Here is a 23,733-nt window from a genome sequence, read left to right on the forward strand (position 1 = left end):
TGAAAGGCTGGATCCCTGGGCCAGAGCCCATGCCTTAATGTCTGTATATCTCGCATGTTTTGGATGTGCAACAGTGTTGATTTTGATACATCGCAGCTTTTCAGACCGGTTTAAAGGCTGTTTTTCTTCCTCTCAGGGCCTGATTGCTGAGAGGGTCTGTCTCATGCATACTCGTGACCTAAACAAGGCTGGCAGTATGAGGATGCTGCTGATTTTCCTTTTGAAGTTTCTTCTCTTTCACGCCAATCCTAATGACGTCTCACTCCCCAGACAGGAAGAGGCGGGTTTTCAACAGGAAGGGGACCTTGTGATTGGAGCCGTGGTGCCTGTGAACTCTTTCTGGCCCGGACTCGGAAGTGATTTCTCTGAGGTCAGCCGACCTCTCTCCTGCAGAGAGTGAGTGGCACTCTGAGCAGGGCTGCTGCTTGTCTGCTCTTCTTAGGTGTAATGTTTGCATGTTTACAATGTTTATGAATGTGTCCTTGTGTAACGTAACCGGAGCCTATGTAAAGCGGGCTAATGTAAAGCGCTCCAAAATCTTCGGGTTGAGTACGCGGGATATAAAACCGCAAAAAAAGTGCTTATGTGTGACAGTGTAGTTGTCTGATCTGTGCCACTTTTAAAAGAAACGTATGAACTTAGTTGTTGACCCAGGTCGAAAAAATAATTAATTTACGAGTAGCAGGAATTTCCCCATATGTGTGGCCACTGCACCGTGGTGGAGGACCTGCGTTAACATAATCAGGAAATATTCCAGCAACACGAAGTGATTTTATTGTGGCCTCTCAGATCATCGCAATATTGTAGTTCTCCATCTCAAATGACCAGAGCTGAACTACAAGTACCAGAATGCAAAAAAAAAAAACCTTGTCTGTTTCTGGCAAGTTGTAATTCGGGCACTTTCAAGCAAAGGAAGTTTTAAATTACAGCAGGTGTGTATTTTATGGGAAGGCGGAAAAAAATGCTTTGTTCAGTTCCCTTTATTGATCAAAATGAAAATGGGGTCCAAACATAGAGGATTGTCGATTTCATAAACTTGGCACATAATTTTAAAACTGTAGTGATATGCTACTATTTTCACTTCAATACTTACATATGTTAATTTACCAAAAGGATGGAATAGGGAAACAAAAGCCCCGGTTTCCCTTTCAGATCACTGTGGTAGCCATAAATTGTATAGCGCCTTGAAGTGCGAAGCATTCTGCAGTGCTAGCCACGCTTTATTGCTTCCTTTGGTTGTCCATTGTTCCAGTCATGAATACAGCAACGTATTTCGACTGAACACATCAACAGTCTTCGAAATGGGCATTTATCGTGTTTTGCACTGACCGCGGGGGAGGGGCACGGTGTGGAGCAATAACTTACCATTTAAAAACACCTACTGCAGAGTTCCTTGTGCGTCCAGCTTTCAGGCAGAAATAAAAAATCAAGGATAACTCTTGTGATTAAGGAGAGAGGGATTGGAGTTTTGTCTAGTGCCAATTTTGACTCATCGTAAAGTAGCTCAGGCGGTCAGTATTCCTGCAGCAAAGAACAGATCTGTATTTTACGTGGATAGGTGAGTAGGTTAGTGAAGACAGCCTTTACAAGCGCTTTATAACAAGTGCAATGCATGTGAAAGAGGGGATGTGAAGGGATGAGGGGCACTATTGCCAGGTTGCAGTGAGTGAATCCAAGGAGGTGGTCAGGGGGAACACGGAAAAAGATTGTCGCACCTGGGAAAAAAAGTGCTAAAGCCGGCCCTGCTGGGACTGCCAGTGTGTTGGCTGGCAGAGGAAGAGGAGTGGGCAGAGGGCTGGCATGCTCAGCCGAGAGAAGCATGCTGCAGTTCTGCTCTAACGCAGAGGATGTCTGCATCAGACACACGGTGCAGACACCAACATCTGATAGGAAGAGAGTAGAAATGTGCCTCAGAGCTCTGTGAGGCGGAGGAGCCAATAGAGACCCAAGCTCACTATGAAAAAATCTTCATGTTGGGTGTAGATGTGACCACTCAGAAAGGTGCAGGGTGCTAGTCGAAATCAATACAGGTTCACTGCAGCTGTTTATTGCATGGTGGAAGAGATGAAGAAAAAGCCCAGTCAGTGACAGCTGTGTCAGTGATAATTACAACACAGCCAAAGCTGCTACCACACACAGTGCACATGAGATTCATTACAGAAGCAGACACCCACAACCCAGTACTGGGGAGTAGACAAATTGGGTCCTCTGAAGGGAGTTTTTTCCAAGTGGCAGTATGGATTACCTGCACAAAGCAAGGGTGGTGGTACCAATTCAATGACCACACTTCGATTCAAAGCATAGCTTGCAGGCTGTTAAATGATTTTGGTGACACACCTGATTCATTTGGACTGTGCTGTAACGCTGACAATATAATTCTGTTATGTGTTAGTCTAACCCTAGAAACATAGCATTCGGCACTGCTGCAATGATATTTAACACAACAGGTATGGGATGATGCGGAGAGTTTTTTGATTTTTTTAAACAATCGTCCCTTCTCAGTTTAATAGTAGCCCACACTTTCAGGACAGGGACCTTAAATTAATGTGGTTGGTCGGTTGGGGATTCCCCTTTATTGAAGAGGTTGTCTCACACACTTAATCTTGTCATGCTTCATCATTGGCCACCTCTCTCCCCACCCCGGTAGGACAGCGTCGCCAGGGTAGACTCAACTTCACAGTAAGCCCACACTGGAGGTAGTTCTTAGATAAAAGCTACTGGATAATTTTGGGATCCAGATTTGTTAAGAACACCTGACAGACTACCGGTAATCGCTACCTTTAATAGTGGTATCTGCTGGTATGGTTAAAAAATAAAAAGCGATGAGGATAAATGTGAGTGTAATGACTCAACCAGTCATTAATAACCCAACATGTTTCTGCCCTCACTCTGAGCCATTCCTGGTGTGGGGAATTCCTCAGGGCTAAGGATCCCTAATTATAAGAAGGTTACTAACACCAATTCCATACTATGAATATAAACACACTCAAGTCCTACCTGATTGGAAAAATACGTCTGGCCACCCTATCTTTTTAGGTGTACAGGCCTCTGGTCTGGTATAGGACGACACCCTTTATTGTCACACTTATGTCAAAAGGATTGTTGTGATGGACCACCTACTAGCTGCTGCTTGCTTGTACCTGATGCAATGATATCAGCCCTGCCAAGACAGAAAGGATATTTAGGTGGCCTGTGACTGCCTCTTTTTGGGGGACCTCACCTTTTTCATTCTGGTGGAACATCTACAGTATATAAATCACTTTGAGAACTGTAAGGACCAATGTTGTGTCTAGAAGATTTTAATGGGGGGCACACAATGGGCCTTAGATAAAACAAGTGGGGCTACCTATAATGGACAGTCAAGAAGAATGCCTGGGCATATATATGGATAGAAAATGGAAACTATGAGTTAACGATTTCTAGAGAGGTGTATTAATAATTATTTCAGATAGATAGATTTCCTAACTATAACTTGTGAATTTCAGCATTTTTTGGTTTTACGTAACAACCATAGCTCCATTATTACTGTTTTTTTCAGTGAATTTTTAAAACATTTTTTTCACATATATTAATTTATTATACCAAGGCTAATCTTAATTTCTTTTTAACCTTTGGGTTTAGTAAATATCTATCTATCTATCTATCTATCTATCTATCTATCTATCTATCTATCTATCTATCTATCTCTATATATATATATTCACTAAAATCAGTTAAAAAGTAAGTTATATTTGAAACTCAAACTCGCAAAAGAACAATACTTTGCTAGTTATGTTTCAGAATCACTAACACACAACAAATCAAAGTTGATCGCAAGTCATGCACCCGAAACAGTGCTTATTTTGTGGTGTGCTGTTGATTTTTCATGCATCTGAATATTCATGACCACTGCCAGCGAGTCAGCCACCTTTATGGCTGGCCACCCAGGGATGTGTAAAATGTGTTTTTACAGTGTGACACTCACCAGTGGAAGCTGTGTTGTAAGTTTCAATGTGACTGGAAAAAACATTTTCTAACCCGGATCCAGACAATCATATTGTCATGATTAACAGAATTGACACAAAAGTGTAAATGGCAGAGATATACAAAAGTGATAACCCTTTAAATCCAGCTCGGCACCTTTTCCACTAATTATTTCAGCCTTCAATATTTTTTTTCTCCACATGGATAGATCTTCACAGAACCTGATATGCTGAGACTTAGCTGACTGAGTTGCATCCTCAAGACCAAAAGTAATGGGCAAATCAAAAAGTGCCTTTTCAATAGAAAATGTGACCCAAAAATAACTACTCAGTGGCTATAGTCTCTTTGTAATAAAATAATACATTACACATGTAATGTTAGCTCTTTCTTTGAAAAGGCATGTATTTATGTTTGCATGCATGTGTGTGTTATTTCTATAACACAACCATATCCATAGGGCAGTGGAGCACTGTACAAGGTTAAAGACAGGCGTAAACTCAATGAGTGATAGAAGGTGGCTAGTTGTGGATGATTAATACGTTAGGAGGCAGCGTTCTTCCAAGAGATGTATCGCCAACACTGTTGTAAGTTGGAGCAGCATTAGGGTTGACCCGATTGACACAGGAATGTTGTTCCTGATCCTGGGTGCATACATGGAAAGGCCTACTGCCTTGTTCTTTCTTTTTTACAGTTCTTAGTCTGCATCTGGTACCTGGCTGTAGGAGTGCTGATAACCACCAGTGATGGTGAGCTTGTTGGCAAGGTGTGTGGGGGTGCTGGCCATAACTGCTTTATAAATGATGAAGCTGATTTTGAAGGTAACACAGACAGGCAGTGGAGTTCCATCAAAATGAGAGTGATGTGATCATATTTCTTCAGGCCCTGGATGAGACATTCTGTGACATGTAGGATACCCTCAAAGGGTGTCAGTGTGGAATTTGAGACGCCATGGAGTTGAGCTTTACTGTCATCCAAATGCGAGAGGATGAAGGCTTAAACAGCATTTCTGAAGTCGTTTTCTGGACGCAACAGTCTTACTTTCTTTTGAAGAGAGAGCTGGTACAAAGCCATTTTTCTTTTTTAGCAATATGTTGCTTTAAGGCAAAGCTACTGCCAACATTAAATCCAAGTGATATGGCATTTGGTTAACGTTGACATTCAAAATCATCAAGGTTCAATGGAATTGAGACAGGTTTGTGTTGTTTCTTATGGTTGTTCTTGGCAAATAACAGGAATTGTGTCTTGGTTGAGCTTTGGGTAGATGCTTGACATCCAGGTCTGGATAATGTGCAGGTAATGTTTAAGGCATTGGATGTATGAAATAGCAGAGTAGAGTTGTGTAATAATGGCGTATTTGTGAGTCCTGGTGATGGCAACCTGTCAGTGGAGCACCAAGCAGCTCCTTAAGGAGGTTAAAGATGACTGGGAACATGTCAAAGCCTAGGGCACTTGACAAGAGATGGGATATTTTGGGAAATTAAGGTACCATTGTGGACAAAGTGGTGCAGGTTGGAAAGGTAGGAGGAGAACCAGTGAAGTATTTTGCCAGTGAATCCCTTTCGACACTCCAGGGTGCCTAGGAGGGCGGGATGGCATTGAAGGTACCTGAAAGGCCCAGCAATATCCGGAGCAGGAGTCATCTTCATCTGTAGTCAGAACAGCTTTGTCTACAAGATGTAAAGTAGCAGTACACCGTGATGCAGTGTGATCTAAAGCCAGACTCGTAGCTTTGCAGAAGATGGTTAGCATTAATGAGATTTTGAAGTTGAGCATAGACTGCTTTTCCAATGATCTTGCTAGGGAATGCCATTTGTTGTTCTCTTAATAACTATGGCACCTTTTGATAACATTTTTCGCACTCTCTACCATGGAAGGTGGATCAGTGGGTGTATTTCCTCAAGTAGATTCCGGGAGAATCATTGAAAGGAAAGTGGATGAACCATGCAGTTCTTTGTAGTTGCACAGAATTTGCATTCTCTTGAGATTACTGATCTTGATACTGTTCATTTAATTAGGGTGTGGATTGAACAATTCAAGTAACTCCTTGCAGCTGAACAGGTAGTTACTTATGTTGTGCAGCTTTGGATGATGAAGCTGCCATTCTTGAAAACCACTTTGTTGAAGAGTGCACTTTATGAATCGCAACCCAAAAGCTTGGTGGCAAGGTGCACAGTTCTCTTGCACAAGCTGTGAAAGTGGGATGGCAGACTCCAGTGGTGGCTAAGCAAGAGAAGAAGAAGAAGAAGAAAAAGAAAAAGAGTAAAAAGGCACATGTAGCACAACTGCCACTTTGTAAACATTGTTCTTACCTTCGGCATGAAGAAAGCACCAAATGCAAACTCCTCATTTCATTGCATAGTCATTTGAAAATGGTTGTTTAATAAAATGCAAATAAACTATTAAAAAGAAATATATATGAATCTTCACAGAACTTACAATAAAAAAAGGATAAATTTAGCACTTGGAAGTGTGGAGGATTGACCACCCGCTGATAGGTGGACGGGCAGAATATCCTCCCAAGTGTTTAACCCCAGTTGCAGACACTCTGTGGCCTTGCCCACCAGAGGTTGGCTGGAGAAAAACAGTCTTTGGCCTTGCCTTCCATGGGTTGACTGAAGACTTGCCCACCAGAGGTTAGCTGACTGTGAAGGGCTGGGAGCATGACCTGACTGTAGGCCTTCCGGCCAGACCCTATGCCATCCTCCACAATTAATCAACTCCCTTCAACTGTGCGCAGCAGGGTATGGCTGCTTTAAGAGTTGACCACAGGGTGGAGACTTGTACAGAAGGCCTTGAGCATTTGAGTTTGATGTAGAAGTTTAGAATCAGTGTCTACCACCAAGTGGTAAAGACTGTTTTGATAAATGATGTTAGAAACAGGGTTTCTGGTTGGCTAGGGTATGCACCTCAGCCAGGCAGAACTTACCCACTCTAGTCAGGGCAAAAGAGTTAAACGTCCAAGTTAACCCCTGCTCACCCTCTTGGTAGCTTGGCACGAGCAGTCAGGCTTAACCCGGAGGCAATGTGTAAAGCGTTTGCACAACACACACACACATGTGACGCAATATCCCCACCACAAAGGAAACACAACACCAGATTATATGAAAATATACTGTATTGTACACAACGCAATTATCAGACCAAACATCACATATCAGTACTATCCTGCTACCTTAGCAGTTGTCAGAACGTTACACATTAGTTACTCTGCAACCTAGCAGTAGTCACACATAACACACAGGTTACTCAGTATTCTGCAACATAAGCAGTAGTCAGGAAAACACGTTATTTCATTAGAACACTTGTCATAAGAATATCATAAAATGCCCATAGTAGGAACATTAGAAAACATATGGCAAGTTAGAAAATACATATCAGCATGTCATGCCCATAAAAGGAACATCACCACATATATGTAGTGACAGAAAACAGGTAGGAAATCTAAAAACATCCAGAGGTCTATCCTAGGATCCTGGAGCCCATATTCCCTTATAAGTACCTGGTCTCCGTAGTAGAGGCACTCCCAGTGCCTAAAAGAGGAATGAGGGGCCCCCGGCGCTCTCATGCGCGAAACAGGGGCCACGTGCTGCTCCTGGATAGAGAGGGGCGAACAGCGCCCTCGCTGCAGTTTGGGGATGGGCCCCCCTGGGCCTCTACTAGCCCTCACCCAAAGGGGGGGCCCAAACGCCGCGAAGAATCAGGGATGTGGGGGCGATCGCGCCCTTGCGCAGTGACCAGGGAGAAGGGAACTCCCATTCCGTCCTGTGTCCTGCTTCGGGATACCCAATTTGGTGCGCGCGCCGCTTCCCAGCCTGACCGGGGCTGGTGCGAGGAGCCGGCACCGAGGATGGTGCCTGCAAGTGCCCCGGGGGCGCGTCAAGAAGCGCTCTTCGCCCCGGGGGCACTGTTTGGAGCGCGCTCGCTCCTGTCTTCCTTTCTGGGTGCCCCGGGGGCACTAGTAACATCGCAATACTCACGCTAAAGGCAAAATGCGGCGCCCGTGTCGTGGTGGTGATTTTACAATTTAAAAACAGCGCGCTTAGGAAAGTGTGAGGGCTCTGTCCCAAGCCCGGGCTGCGGCAGTGATTCCAACAGCAAAGAGGCGCCGTGGAGAGCACGAGGGGCACTCTGATGCTCCCAGGCTGCAGCGGCGATCAAGGGGTGCTCTTTAAAAGCCCCAAGGCCAAGTCTGCAGGGACCGTTGCAGGGGTCAGGGGCCACAGCACCCTGCCCCTGGGAACAGCAAGAAAACAAGGAGAAGCACAGGGCTGGTGGCCCAGCTACAGGCCAGCACAAGGGGTGCAGGTGGTGGCAGTTCCTTCTAGTGACCAGGCAGGTCACAGGTCAGCACAACAGCAGCAGTTCAAGGTGGTTTCCTGGTGAGTCCATTCATCAGCGTTCTGTGTCCAGTTTCATGTCCCAAGAGTGTTCAAATTGTGGGGAAAATTCCCCTGTACTTATAGTCAGTTCTTACAGTGTTTTACCATGGTAGGGAGAGGAGGTTCCAGCCAGTTACAACTGGTTCTGGGAGTGCCCCCTCTCTCCTTTCAGTACAGGCTCCAAACATCAGTGGGGGGTTAACAACCCTATTGTGTGAGGCCAGGGCACAGCCTTTACAAATGTTGGTGTGCCCCGCCCCTCCCTTCTCTCAGCCCAGGAAGACTATTCAGTATGCAGATGCACCTCTGTGACACCTCCACCCTCCCTGTGTACAGGCTGTCTGAAAAGTATGCTCAAAGCCCCAACTGTCACTCTGCCCAGACGTGGATTGGAGTCAAGCTGCAAAACACCAGAGTCATAAGTACAGATAAATGTGCACTTTCTAGAAGTGGCATTTCTGTGATAGTAATAAAATAATACACCCACACCAGTAAGCAGTATTTATTATCACCATCACAACCATACCAAACATGCCTACACTACCCCTCATAAATCAGACAATACCCCTTACACATAAGGCAGGGCATTTCTAATGCAATCCTATGAGAAGGCAGCACTCAAAGCAGTGAGACACCAAGTTAGGCTGTTTGTCACTACCAGGACAGGCCATGCAATATGGCACATGTCCTGCCTTTCTACATACATGGCACCCTGCCCGTAGGGCTAGCTAGGGCGTACCTTAGGGGCGACTTACATGTAGTAAAAGGGGAGTTCTGGGCCTGGCAAGTAGGTTTAGATGCCAGGTCCCTGTGGCAGAAAACTGCGCACACAGGCCCTGCGCTAGCAGGCCTGAGACAGGTTTGAAAGTCTACTTCAGTGGGTGGCGCAAGCAGCGCTGCAGGCCCACTAGTAGTATTTAATTTACAGGCCCTGGGTATAGAGATACCACTGTACAAGGGACTTATAGGTAAATTAAATATGCCAATTAGGTATAAGCCAATCATACCAACTTTAGATGGGAGAGCACCTGCAGTTTAGCACTGGTCAGCAGTGATAAAGTGCTCAGAGTCCTAGAGCCAACAGCGAGAGGTCAGAAAAAACCAGGAGGAAGGAGGCAAAAAGACTGGGGATGAACCTGCGTAAGGCAAAAAGTCCAACAAATGACAATATTGTTATGTGTCTTTTACTGGGACCACATGCAAATGCCCTGTAGATGATAAGTGAATGAGTTTGACGGGGATTGCAAGTTGCACCAATGAAAGAAGTAATCTTCTAATTTAGTTGTTTTTAGCAAGCTAATTCCTTTTCCCTGGGTGAAAGTAGAAGATACAAGCGGAACAAGGCTTTACAGTCACGTATTATGCTCACTTCAGCTTACAGCAATAGGACTTTGTGGAGTTCTTGTTTTCAGAGCAATACAAAAAATAGCACCGCCAAACAAAGTCACATTCTTGCTCAGATGCATGTAGAGATTCATAGCTGTTTGTTATTTTATGAAAGGAAGTCCTGCAAGTGGCCCAAGTGTGGAATTTAAAATTGGTAAACCAGCTAAAGTCTCCTGGCTAGTCAGGTATGACGTAACCCAGTAGCCCACACAGCATTTCTATACACAAAGGGTGCTATATTACTCCTTTTTAAATATTAGGCACGGTACGCAAGAGTGCGGGCTCTTAACTGTAAATGTCCAATGCAGTTGTTCTCCTGTTATCCAGAGTTACACTATTCTTAGAGTGGCACAACAAAACTTGAGTGGGGCCCTTGCAAAGTACATGGAGCCTCCCCCAACCTTCTGACCCAGTCAGGAGCTCTCAGGCCAGAGGCCCACCACCCATTCATAGAATATTGTGCTGGGGTGCCCACCTGGAGCTCACCGGCTCCCTGCACTGGGAGGTTGGGGTGCAGCGTGGGCTAATGTTATGCCACAGTATTCATACTGCTTGACATTTTGGGGTCTTTTTTGTTTTATAAAAACAAACTATTCCAAGCTGTACCTGACTGCTGAGTCCTATTATGGGTGAAACCGGTCTTGTGTTGCTTGTCTTTTTGGTTCATAGAGGATCTGGCCTGGCAGTCTGTGCTGGACTATTCCCATTGGAGCAAGGTGAAAGATGATTTGCGTGGGTCCAAACTGAGGTGAGGTTGGGCAAAAAAGGATGAATTGGGATGCTGTCCAAGTAAGTACCAGTGGTTGACATTAATTCAAGCATTCCATTTTTTTTGTGAACTTCAGTGTGTCACCTTAAGCAGAAAAGCTATGCCAGACTTAGTTCCCATGCTTTGGCCATAATGTCACATCCTCCCCCGAATAATAATAATAATACAAATTAAAAGACATACAAAGTACAAAGAAACAGTCCAGCAGATGGACATGTAGCGAGAATGTCCCTTGGTCAATCTTAGTTGCTCTAGATGTATGCACAGTAAGACTGGAGCTGCTTGTGGGGAGAAGCTGAGGGACAGGATTCTGTGATTAATTGTTTTTTTTAGATCATACACCTGCAATTGTATACCCTGTTCATTGAAATGCCTGTAAGCCAGGATCAAACATTTAGGGTTACATATGTAGTGCACTAACTAAATATACCAGATGAGTTGTGAGCAATGTTTCTTAAAAACTGGATGTACCATTAGGCAAAGTGCACACTCCCCAAGAAACAACAGTTATCTGGGTTCTCCATCATGAATTAATTGGGACTGATAAACAATTAAGCACTACTTATTGATGTGATAACCTAGTGATGTTTCTGAACACAAGGCTCCATTACCAAAGGGCAAAGTGATAGGTTTAACTCATGAGGCGAGTCGGGACAGGTCCGAATAGAAAACATACCCTCACTCATACAATACCTCTCTTCTACTTTCTCCTCAGTTTCAGTGTTACAACCTATGGTTGTGTTCAAGCCATGGTATTTGCCATTGATGAAATAAACCGGGAGCAGACCATCCTTCCAAACCTCACCCTGGGTATTCAGATCTATGACACCTGTTCTTCAGACAAGAAAGCAATCGAGGGCACCCGGCAGATGTTGACAGGAGAAGGGAGACCCACCCTGAACTACAGGTGCAAAAGTCCTTCACCACTCACTGCCATTATTGGCGAGTCCAGTTCCACCATCTCAATGTCTATTGCCAGGCTGTTAGGACTTTACAGATGCCCGCAGGTAAGATCTGTGTGGGATAATGGTTCAGCTTCAAGACACTAGCTTTGCTACTTCGCTACAGTAGTTAGGTCTATTTAATTAAGGTGTCTCAAAAGGTAGGGTGAGTAGGTACTGGATACCTGAGTTACTTTGGAAAGACAACTGCAGTAAGTGAAAATAAGATTTAAGAAACCAAGCCTGCTGAGAATTACTCAGGCCTGATATTGTCATCACCTGTCCACTTAAATATAGGACCATAATTGTAGTATCTTCTCCAGTCTGGTACCCGCTGAATGACTAGGGCACACACTGAGCTGTAAATCACACTTCTTTATTCCTCTGCCCGTACCTGTAAACTCCAACATTCTAAGGCAAGCTTACATACGTTCTATTCTGATAATTATGACACACTCTGATATGGAGTCCTCGAGGAGCCAGAAAGGTTCTGTTCTAAATCATGCAAGACACTACAATAATCACATTTATAGAGGAGAGACTACATAAGTTTGGTGTACCCCAATTTAAGACTCCAAATCAACTGAGGAATTTATATTCAGTCCTAATACAAAAGTCAGGTTCATCCAGATATAAGATACACATGTAGCTGAGAATTACTTTGGCATACTACACTAGTCTCGAGACCTAAATGGAAAATTAAAAGTCCTTCCATATGTAAGGCTCCCAAGATGTTAGATCCAGCGTCACCCCATTTGTTTGATGCAAGCTCATACCAGAAGCGAAGTTAGCCTGTTCCTCCAGCATCTTTCTTTATCAATCTGCCCATGCATTTAGTTCAGCTTCTCATGGCCTCCTACACTGCCTGGTAAAATGTCATGGTTCAGATGTGTTTCATTACTTGTATCTACAAGAAGGAATCCATTAAGGAATTGTTGCCTCACCCACATATTAACACTGTTTTGAACCTGGCTTTTATATCACTTCTAAGCTTTTGGTTTAATTCTACTTTGAATGAATTCTTTAGCTGTTAAGCTTCAGGATCCAAACAATCCATTGTTGTTTTGTTTTATTTACATGCTACATATGGTTTTCTTGTATAGTCAGTACTTTGAATAGAAACAATTAATGGAATTAATAAAATAAAATAATTGTTGCTTCATCTCTCATTTTCAGATCAGTTATGACTCAACCAGCCCTTTACTCAACAATAAAAATGAGTTCCCTTCCTTCTTCCGAACAATCCCTAGTGATGACAGCCAGGCCCAGGTACTGGCACAGCTGGTGGTTCACTTTGGTTGGACCTGGGTGGGCATAGTTTCCAATGAAGATGACTATGGAAGACTGGGGTCTCAGAGCCTCAAGGAGCAGCTACTGAAATATGGAGTTTGCTTTGCCTTTCATGAATCAATACCATTTGAACCTTCAGCCATGAAAAGCAATCTCATTGTCGAGACTATTGCAAACTCTTCAGCCAACGTTATTCTTGCTTTTTGTTCAGGCCAATTTTTGCTCCCAATAGTGAGAGCATTGTCCAGACAAAACATCAGAGGCAAGGTATGGATTGCTAGCGAAGGGTGGGCAACTGGCCCTCGTTTCCTAAGTAGCGAATTTGCAAATGTTATAAGTGACACCATCGGTTTGACTGTCCAAGAGGGGGCAATCCCAGCATTCAAAGATTTCTTCCTAAAGGTTCATCCTTCTAACTACCCAAAAGACAGATTTGTTAAAGAATTCTGGGAACTGGCAATGGGATGTCTCTGGCTCAGTCCTGGATCCAATATGACTCTGACAAATAGGCAGTTTGTTGATGAGACCGTAATTTGCACAGGTGAAGAGAAACTTGAAAAATTCAAAGCAAAACATGAGAATGAGCCAGACCCAAGAGTTTTCTATTTGATTTACAATGCTGTTTACGCTGTGGCATATGCCCTAAAGAACTTGCTATCTTGTGTGCCAGGCTCTGGACCTTTTACCCTTAAAACATGTGGGCAGCTTTCGGATTTTAAGCCATGGCAGGTATGTTTCCTTGCAAGTGGTGTACAATCAAGAGGCTCAGATGAGGCGTACTTCCCCAACTTGTTCATGTAGTAGCAAGTAATGGTTTGCGGGCCTGGAATTTATTTGGTGATCCTGTAGAAGGTCAGTGGCAGAACAAAATCTTGGAAGCACAGATTAATCAGAGGGAGATGCTAGAGAGAGTGATAAATTTAATGGGAGCATTGAGAAAATGCACACTAAGGGGGTCATTATGACCCCGGTTGGTGAATGGAAATGTGGCGATAGTACCACCAGCAGGCTGGCAATACATATCCTGCATTATGAGAATGGCGGGTTGGCAGCAGCCAACCCACCACTTCTCCACTCCACTCACACCGCCATGGCGGTATCAGCAGCTGGGCTGGAGATGTCAATCTCCAGCCCGGCGACTGGCACAGTACCGCCGGCGGCATTATGAGCCTGCCTACCACCCTGCTTTTCGTGGCGATGCTAACGCCACGAAAACCATGGCAGTAGGCCCTACTGGTGACGGGGCATTCCTTCCCTGTCACCGGTAGGCGGCTCCCCCAACACACACCTGAGACCCCCCTCTGATCAACACACCTCCCGCCCCCTCCGATCAACAGACACACCTTCACTGCCTCCGATCAACACACACCCACACCCTCTGATCAACACAAAAAAAAACACCCCCTCCGATCATCACACATACCCCCCATACACACCCACACCCGCAGACACGCACCAGGCGTACACCCAATCACTCACACTGGCATACACGCATACTTCCAGACATGCTTGCACACAATCACACTGACATGTAGACACACACTCACTTCACCATTCTTATAAGCATTCACTCACACGCATAAACCACGCATACACCACAACATACACAGACGCATTTACTCACACATTCATGCACACAACCATACACACACACACAACTCCCCCCACCCCCCCTTCCCTGTCGGAAGCTCGACATACCTTCGTAGAGGAGGTCTTCCGGCAGGGAACAGGAAGGGGAGCTGCTACTGCCAGGCTGTAACACAGGTCATGATATGGCTGGCAGTGTTCAGCTGGCGTGGCGGTGCTGGTGGTAGCGCCAGTTTACCACCATCCACCAGCATGATCACTGCCGGATTTCCTCTCTTCTTGTGGCGGAAGTCCAGCAGTGATCATAATATGGCAGATGATGGTAGCTGCGGTGACGGTATTTTGGCGGCCGTTACTGGCATAATTCTCTCTAGAGCAATTACACAAACGTATGCATAATTGTGTGAGAAGTGTAATCTAGCATCTAGCACTATTTTCTTAGTGAAAAATGCATCCTTGCCTCCTAAATGGGCCAGGGCAAGCATTTTATTCTCAGAAAATCAAACAGTAAATGCTACAGGACATGAAGAGAAGTAGCCAGCAGCTGCTCACTCTCTCAGGTTTGTTGGTCCTGTGCTCCTGCTGTATGATTTTTGCCCTAAATTACTCTCAGTTACTCAAGCTAGTGTAATTGCATAATTTCACATTACAAATGTACTGCACAATTAATTACATTACACTGTTTATTCTGACATAATTCAAATTTCGCCCAGGCCTACTACAAATGCTTTAAGGGAATGATCACTAAGCAAAGAGGAATCGACTTGGGCAGAATGTCAGAGCCTACGTAAAGCTGGATACCAAAGAGAAGGCTAGTCTTGCACAGTCAGAAAAAGGGACTATGTGGGATTTACAGTTGCTCCCAACCAATGGAGCAATCGCTTTAACAAGTTAAATTATGCTATGGTATTGTTGTGATGAAGTTCATGTACTGATTGTTCTGGCTCGTCAGCAAGTGGCTTGTTAATATGGCTAACCAAGGTGTTCTCAGGATGGTTTATGACTTAGACATGTTTACTATCTCCAGCTCTTCCATTACATGAAAGGCTTACGCTTTAAAAACAAGATGGGGGAAGAGATAATCTTTGATGAATATGGCAATCCTCCTGCAGCTTATGACATCATCAACTGGCAGCGCAAGCACGATGGTACAATCCACTATGTGACTGTTGGATCGTTTGACACAAGACAACCTAAGGGACAAGAGCTCCATATCAACAGAAGTGCGTTATCGTGGGCCAGACAAGGGAAAGAGGTATAATGCAGGTGCTCACATTACAGACCATATTTTGTAAATTTCCTGGAATTTTCAGTCACTTTCTTGAGAAAGTTTGAAATTAGGAACCACTCAATTCCATTTACAGGTGTACTACCAGACAGACCTCTCTTTGTGTTTGTGATCAGACTAGTAACACGATTGTCTGCAGTCTCCAATTCTATCCTTTTGATGTGGTGTGTTGAAGCTGCACAAATCAAGAACCCTTATGAAAATTGAAGTAGATATGGCCACGTATATCCATTCTATCTAACACCCCAGCAAATTCTGATTTGTGTGGGTACTCCTGTCATCGTACATATTAGAATTGCGAGCAATGTGTAGAAAGTCACATGGGTTAACTACCAGGTGTAAATATTATTGCAGCACCATATTTTTACCTAGGTCAAGTTTGTCAAGTAAAACCTGCCGAGGTTCAACTGGTTAAAATGAGATTGTAGTGTAGAAAGACACTAAGGTCCTCATTACGAGTGTGGCGATCTTAAGACTGCCACACTCGCAGTGGCGGTCTTACCACCGCAGATCCGGTGGTGAAGACCGCCGTATTACGACATTGGCGGTTTGGCCAAAGCCAAACTGTCACAACTCCGCCAGTACCTCCAGGGCAGTCAGAGCGCCGGGCCAGAGGTGAGCACCTAAGATGTAAGTATTATGACTCGGCAAACCGCCAGGCTTTCCTCGGCGGTCACCCTGCCACGAAAACCTGGCTGTGATGCACCCGGGGACAAGAATCCCCATTCCTGTCACCGGCACACGCAACCCCACACGTCCACACACCTGCAAATACCCTCCCCCACCCATCCGCACACATGCAAACACCCCCCCACCCATCCACACACATGCAGACACCCCCCAACCGCACGCATACATCCAGACAACCCCACTCACTCGCTCACAAACACGCACTCAGACACCCCCATTTGCAGACATACACGCACTCAGACAGATACCCCCACCCCTCTACATATAAACACACATGCACTCGCACCCCAACACCCCCGCTCCACTTCAATTCAGACACACACACCCACCACGCACACATACATACACACACGCACTCATGCACACCCATACCGCTACACATACACATATACGCACACACCACACACATGCACACAGCACAAATCCCCCCCTCCCTTTCGGAAGGTCCACCTAACTGTCTTGGCGAGGCGGTCATCTGGGAGGGATGGGTCTCAGCGTTTTCCAACACCGATCTGACGTTTAGGAAACTGCTGCGCTGTATTACGTAGCATAATACGGAGGGCAGAGTCCTGTTGGCATGGCGGTGCTAACGCCTCTCTTCCACTGGCGGAAATCCGACTTAACTCGTAATATGTCGTCCTTCGGACAGCCAACACTGGTAGTCTTCTGGCGCCCGTGGCTTTGGTGGTCTTGCGAAAAGACCGCAGAAGTCGTAATGAGAGCCTAAATCTCTATAGTACTACAATTATTGCATGGGACCTTACAACTGGTGATATTTATTGCATCTGATAAATACCCAACGACCGTTGTTATGAGCACCAAGGTGTTGGGGTATTTTTTTTTCTCACAGTGTCTTCCTAGCTGCTGTAACAGCTTTAATTATGTGATAGCTCTAATTGGGATCGGGCGACATTTACAATTGTTTTGCAATCATTGGTGTAGTTATATAATGGACTCATGATGGACGATAATGCTATTTAGCAGAATGCACTCTGCTTATGTACTTGTATGATTAATTTTGTGTTTTTCTTTTCTGGAAATGTATGCAAATGTAATTTGCACTACATTTATAATGCCATTTTACATTTTTGTCTTATGAGCACCGTGTGAGCTTTAACTGCCTGATAAGATCCTGGCAAATTTTAACTTGGGCTGAAACATGTTGACACACTAAGTTGTGGGATGCTTGAGTTAAACTGGATCTTATACTTCCTGATGATTAGACTAACACTGGAGCATAAGGCTGCTGCCCCTATTTCTGTCCTTAGAAACTATCTCGACCACTTTGGTTCCAATATATGGGAATACTCCAAAGAACTACATTTTGTATGCCATTATCTGGATATTTTTAGATTAAATTTGTGTTTGCAATATATTTGCTTATGCAATTTCATCACACACTGTTGTCTTATTTAAGTTGCATCACCCTGTATTCCCCTTATTCAACTTATTATATAGTACGTGTAATGAAGTACATGTTATGTGTATAATCTCAGACATTAAGTTTTGAATTTTGAATTGATTATGCTACCAGGATTACCCATATGGTATAGCTGGGTGATACCTAGAATCAAAATTATGTAAAGGTTTATTTTTAAAAAAAAGAATTCATGCTCTTTTCGCTTTGCCACCTGCACTTTGGTTTCTCTGTCAACAGTCTAAATCAAACTAAGGAAAGGCTCACAATTTGATGAGGATTAACTACACATGCACTCACGATGGAACCTTGAGTACTCAAAATGCTGTTAGTAAAAATAAAACCATTGGGGTATCCTTTGGTTTTCTTTCTTTGATATCTCATAAGTGTAATTTATAGGTCTTGCCACTAATAGCTTCAACATGTTGTTACTAACGCCTAACAATACACACACAGGGCCAAATTTGCTATTCTTTCACACAACACAAGCAGCAAGGGGAATTGCTGTGCTGACTTGCGTTGAAAAGGAGAGAGAAAAAATGTGCCATAACTACTAGAATATGGCGCACTCCTGCTCTCTCCCACGGCTTGCACACTTGTGCCCGCCTAGGGCCAATGCAGACACCCTTGGCCACAATGCAAGGCTGCCTATTTTGAGGTCAGGATTGTTTTTGTGCAGGAAGAAATACCTTCCTGCACAAACACAAACCTTAGATGCTTATTCCTCTGTGTGTGTGATGCACAATGCAGCACACTTGCTAAGATGAGGTAACAAGGTGAAATATAGATGTTTATCCTTATTACAACTCCCTTGGGTAGGCACACAATTTTGGCACACACCTGCATTTACTGACTCTAGTAAATCTGGGTTTGTGTCAAAATATACAAGTGGATGAATGGGAAAGCTTAAGCTGCACTCGTGCAACGCCTACTCGGTGCAAGGTAACACAAGGTTCTGTGTTGCATTGATCTGTGGCTGAAAAGTGGTGCAAAGTCAGGCAATTGCACTTTGCGTGGCTTTGTAATTGTCACTTCAGCACTTTTGTTGCCTTGCATCGACTTGTGTGAAGCAAGGGCAACACAAGTATATGGTAAATCTGGCCATAGAGTGCTCAGAAGGGTACTGCTCTCTCACTTCATGCTATCCACCATTTGGGGTGTCATTTTGTCTCCCATGGAAGGATTTTACTTCTAAAAAATACAGTCAAGGATTACACATTCAATTCTTTACCTCAGCCACTCAATGTATACGAGTCTTGTAGTCTTGGGTAATCTACTATAAAACAGGATTACAAATTCCAGTATTCAAAGACAAACATCTGGACACATCATGCATGGATCTGGGAATCCACCTGCTAGGAGTTAGCCTGTCTTCTTCAGCCTTGCTAAGAAGCATCAGTTCAAAGTGCTGAGGTGCCTGCTGGTGGCCTAGTGGTGATACGGAAGAACTAATGCGATATTTGACATCACAATTGCTTCCAGGATATGTCTGTGAGATAAAGCATTCATGAAAAAATGTTTAACGTCAGGCCGCAGGGCACTGTGTGAGCTAAGCCTTCTAAAGGAGAGTTTTAGGTTGGTCTATCACAAAGAGTTTTGTCATTTCATAGTAAAACGTCCTATTGTGCATATAAACATTTGATATCGAGAGCAGTTCCGTAAGGAAACACTACACATATTCCAATAGCTGAGGGGCTGCACAATATCAAAACCGATTATTTTTGACATCAGTAAATCTTGTTAATACTCTCAGTTATGTTCACAGAGCTACACAGGCTAGGGCTTCTTCATCTCATCCAGCTATGAAAACCACTCCCATCATTGTCATCATGCCTAGGGGTTTCCTTGTGTCCAGTGATTAACTTGAGCCAGTGGTTACAGGTGGGGCCCACCAGCACTCATTTTTAGGGACCAGCACTCATTTTTAGGGACCAGCACTTGTTTTTCTTCATCAGACTTTGACCTAAGGCAAGAAAGAGACAGAAAATGTCACAAAGAAAGTAGTGATTAAAAGAGCATGAAACAGTGAGATGAAGGGGGAGGAAGTGCCTGTGATGGATGAAAGAGACATGATGTTGAACCAAGGCTATGCAGTCTTTGAATTCAGCACTCCGACATTTGATTGTGCAAACTTTGGGTCCCAAAACCTATTTGTTTACAAAGAATACACTGCTTGTGTCTCATATGGCAAATCTTGACCTCTTCATTTAATGATTTCACAATTATGGGCCAGTATCCTTCATCAGTGTGCTCACAGGCCCAGAGACACACATCACTGGCTATGTGAACTAAAACTGCAAACACGTGTTGTGGCTTCTGTGCTTTCAGGGTTTTTTTGTATCCAGTATCTGGGCGTGTTTTTGCCCCTGAGAAGTTCTAAAGTACTTGGTTAGTAACACATGGGTTTCACAGGGATGCATACTTCCAAACGTTGTGGAGTCACATAGGGTTTTTGGATGGATACAAGAGTGCTCCCGGAAAATATTTGTGATTTCTAGCTCTATGTAAGGGAGGGGATTTTGAAATGCAAAATTGTCAATAAAGTATTATTACAGATGTTGAATAGCTTTTCTATGAGTGTAATAGAAAAACATAATTTTCTACATGGAGGAAATCCTGCACCTCCCCTGCCCAACGTTGGGTTGTTTTCTGCCCAGTTTCAGCCTGCAAAGAGGTTACATCCTACACTTCACAAGAGTAAATTAGCAACTATTTCTGGGGTGAGAATGTGTGAGGACAAGGTTTGGAAACACCCACTAACCAAGTACGTTTGTGGGTATTTACTAAGATTGTGAATGAACTTACACTCCTGTGAGTAGACACTTCGCTCAAGAATCATTGTGTCATTAATCCTTTAACAAGTGCACCATCACCGTTTGTGAATTCCATACGTTTCTATCCACCTAAAACCGCAATTTGCATATGTAAGCAAAGTCTGCAAAGGCAATTCGTTTTTTGGATTTGCCCCATAATAGACCTTCTTTTTCCACCTCTTTCCTACTCATTAACATCACATATGCGAATGCATTAGGCATGATGCACAAGGTTCCTTAGCAGCTAGATGGTAGTTAAAGTGCACAGATTTTTCATTCCCTTATTTGATGATTCTACACTGAAAAGGTTAGAAGAGCAGATTTGCATATTGATAAAACGTACACAGATGATAGCCTTGAATGTTTCTCTCCCTTTTTTCTCAACCTCAGGCTCCTCGTTCTGCTTGTAGCGAGAGCTGCTTTCCTGGTTACTACAAGGCAGGACGGAGGGGGCAGCCAGCCTGCTGCTATGATTGCCTCCCGTGCTCAGAAGGGGAGGTGTCAGAAGGAAGAGGTAGGAATGTGTTCTTTTAGATCTGGCTAAAGACAGCTTTAAAACTGTCCAGATCCCATGCCACCAATTCTTTGAAAAAGTGCAATAAGAACTATAGAGGGAGAGAGAGAGATTGGGCTTTTATGTCAGCCCTCTACAGCTATTGACTGTCATACATTTTGCCTGGTTTGCAATTGCATGGCCTCTCTATCAATGCCATGGCATTCAGTGGATGGTTTCAGTTCTCATCTGTGTTCCCAGTTTTGGTGATGGGGATAAAGTAGTTCTGTGGTTAGACTGCAGATGAAATGTTAAGTGTAGATTGTGATTTATCGTCAGTGTGTGTTTTTGCTGTATTTACTGACATTTTAATTGCTGATCTATTGCTTTTTTTTAATTGGGCCTAGTTGGATGCATTAGCCCGCTGAAAAAGTAGCAGCACTGTCCACTTACACCTGTGCACATTCATTTATCTTACTTTTCTGCTTTGCTAAAATGCTTTTGGATTTACTGGATGTTTAGTTCAAAAGTAAAGAAGTGCTCTCACAAATGTGTTTGCAAAAATGCAAAAATAATACTGGCCATTTCTCAGGAATCTACTGCAAAACATTTTGCTGGTCACACCTTTAATTTCACCATTTGCAACACAAATATCGCCTCCTGAATCCTTTTCAAAACGCTCGTCTTGGACACCTTACCTCTGGTAATTCAGTTTGTTCAGCAACTAGGCTGTATTCCCTTGTTCCAATTTGCTGTCGACCAAAATATTACTTCAATGAATGGTGCGTTGACTTGTCATGCAGTTTCATTTTTTATGTCTTCTTTTATTACTTCTGAGTTGTGCATGTATGCAGGCCCCTTGGGGCTCAGCAAGTGTCTAGTGCCCCAATATCAGGAGGAAAGTTATGGTTCCAGTGATTCAGATCTGAAGCCAGAGCTTTCTCATGTACTCGTCCTGGAAGTGAACAGCATACAGGGAAAAGGACTTGTCATTGGCTGTACCAGGCAGTTCTCTCTCTGAGTGGCTATACAGGGTTGTGTTTGGTGGAACCCCTTTACTCATTCAATGAATACCCTGCGTTTTATTTGCTTACAGTGTTCAGTAATGTGACCTAGTTCTGTTTAGAAAAATATGCTTTACTGCATCAATTAATCGAGTGTGTTGCAAAACAGAAACAAAGATTTCAGACATTCAGTTCACTTCTGCCACGTCTCACTCTTTAACCTCGCATAAAACATGGTACAGATCTGCCTTCCAAGGATCACGAATAATCTTCACCCCTCCTGGTTCAGTTTGATTCCATTCTATGCTGTGGGTGGCTCCTTTCATCTGAGTATAAACCATTAACACAAGGAGACCAAGAATGTTGCATTTATTTCAGGAAACCATGTGTTCATAGTGTATAAAATTAGATTTTCCTGTAGCCCTTTTTAGGGGCAAGTGCAAAGCGCTCCATCCCTTTTGTAATCTCTCTTTGGGCTTCAAACCACGCCCATGTCATGTCAGTCACTTTCATTGGTTTGTGGGCTTGCCTTTTAAAATCCGCTTGCTTTCATTGGTGAAAGGCATGCATACGTCAAGCCTTTTCTGGAGTTTAGCCCTCCTCAAGCGCAGCAACCAAGTACTAAAAACATACGAGGCTCCACGTTTTCTGTCCGGGTTCTGGACCACTTTTTCTCTTTTTTCGCAGCGCGATCTCTCTGGGCAAAAGTAGAGCGCTTTGCATGACATCGACCCTGTTACGTAGATAATTGCACTTTTGCCAGTTACATGAATAGTTGCACTTTTGCCGATAGGTTTCACTACGAGTGAACTTTTATTTCCCTTTGTGTGTCTGCTTTGCACTGATGGTGGCTGTCAGCTCGCTTATGTGAAACTTTTACTTTTCAGTTTATATGGCAAGAAAAGTCCAGTTAGTTATGTGAAACTGTTTTATTTTCATTTTCAATTTATGTGGCAAGAAAAGTCAGGTTAGGTGTTTACAATGCTAATTGCTCTAGCTCAAGCAAATGTGAGACCCGTTGCATTGCAACTGCTTGTTAGATCTTGCCTACAGTGAGCTTTAGCTGTTTGTTGGTGAAGACCTATTGTAAACAATAAAATAAAATATAGGTTGATATTTGGGTCTCCCCTCAGTCGTGAACTCATGGTGTTATTGTTTACCACATTTCAATGCCCTCATTCCATAGATTTACTCTCCATTATTGTTTGTGCCCACCCTTGGACATAAATTCGTTATCATCCTTTTGATTGGATGTGTTACATTCTCCCACTGATGTTATGAACAATGTTTATATTTCTCTTTTAGCACTCAGTGAGTGTGTATGGCTTTCATTGATCTCTACCATATCTGTTTAACATTCCTACACCTGCTGTTGTTGGTTGCTTCCATGTCTCTTCCCTTCCGTTGCCCCTTTTTGTGAAAAATTGCTTTTGAGAGGGCCTGTAAGCTGCTGCTGGGTTGATCACTTCCAGAATGCCTCCAGTGTGTGCACAAATGTGTACATGCACCAACACCCATCTTGGAATAACTTATACTTCAAGAAAACATTCCTAGGTCTGTGGTGACGTATCCACAAGCATGCACTAACCCAGGAGGCCATCTTTGAATTCTTTTGGATCTAAACTAAGTGAAAACAAGCAAATGTTGCCAAAGCCAATAGCTTTGCACCTTAATGTTAAAGGTGAGGGCTTTGGACAAACTTGCTTTATGTTG

At 43.7% G+C, this 23,733-nt stretch overlaps 1 protein-coding gene and 1 pseudogene across 1 annotated transcript in view; both read left to right on the plus strand.

The window, feature by feature from the left end:
• The first annotated feature begins 283 nt into the window (after nt 1-283).
• The window catches only part of LOC138268712 (vomeronasal type-2 receptor 26-like), a 28,125-nt gene continuing 4,675 nt past the window's right edge, over nt 284-23,733 (plus strand). The window contains exons 1-5 of the mRNA XM_069218639.1: nt 284-396; nt 11,213-11,504; nt 12,615-12,707; nt 15,343-15,570; nt 20,914-21,037. Coding sequence (XP_069074740.1) covers nt 11,247-11,504; nt 12,615-12,707; nt 15,343-15,570; nt 20,914-21,037 — 703 coding nt within the window. The 5' untranslated portion in view covers nt 284-396; nt 11,213-11,246. The remainder of the gene's footprint in view (nt 397-11,212; nt 11,505-12,614; nt 12,708-15,342; nt 15,571-20,913; nt 21,038-23,733) is intronic.
• Nucleotides 5,905-6,330, plus strand: LOC138267995 (ubiquitin-like FUBI-ribosomal protein eS30 fusion protein; annotated as a pseudogene).

This window comes from Pleurodeles waltl, chromosome 12 (genome assembly GCF_031143425.1).
Source record: "Pleurodeles waltl isolate 20211129_DDA chromosome 12, aPleWal1.hap1.20221129, whole genome shotgun sequence".
Lineage (NCBI taxonomy): Eukaryota > Metazoa > Chordata > Amphibia > Caudata > Salamandridae > Pleurodeles > Pleurodeles waltl.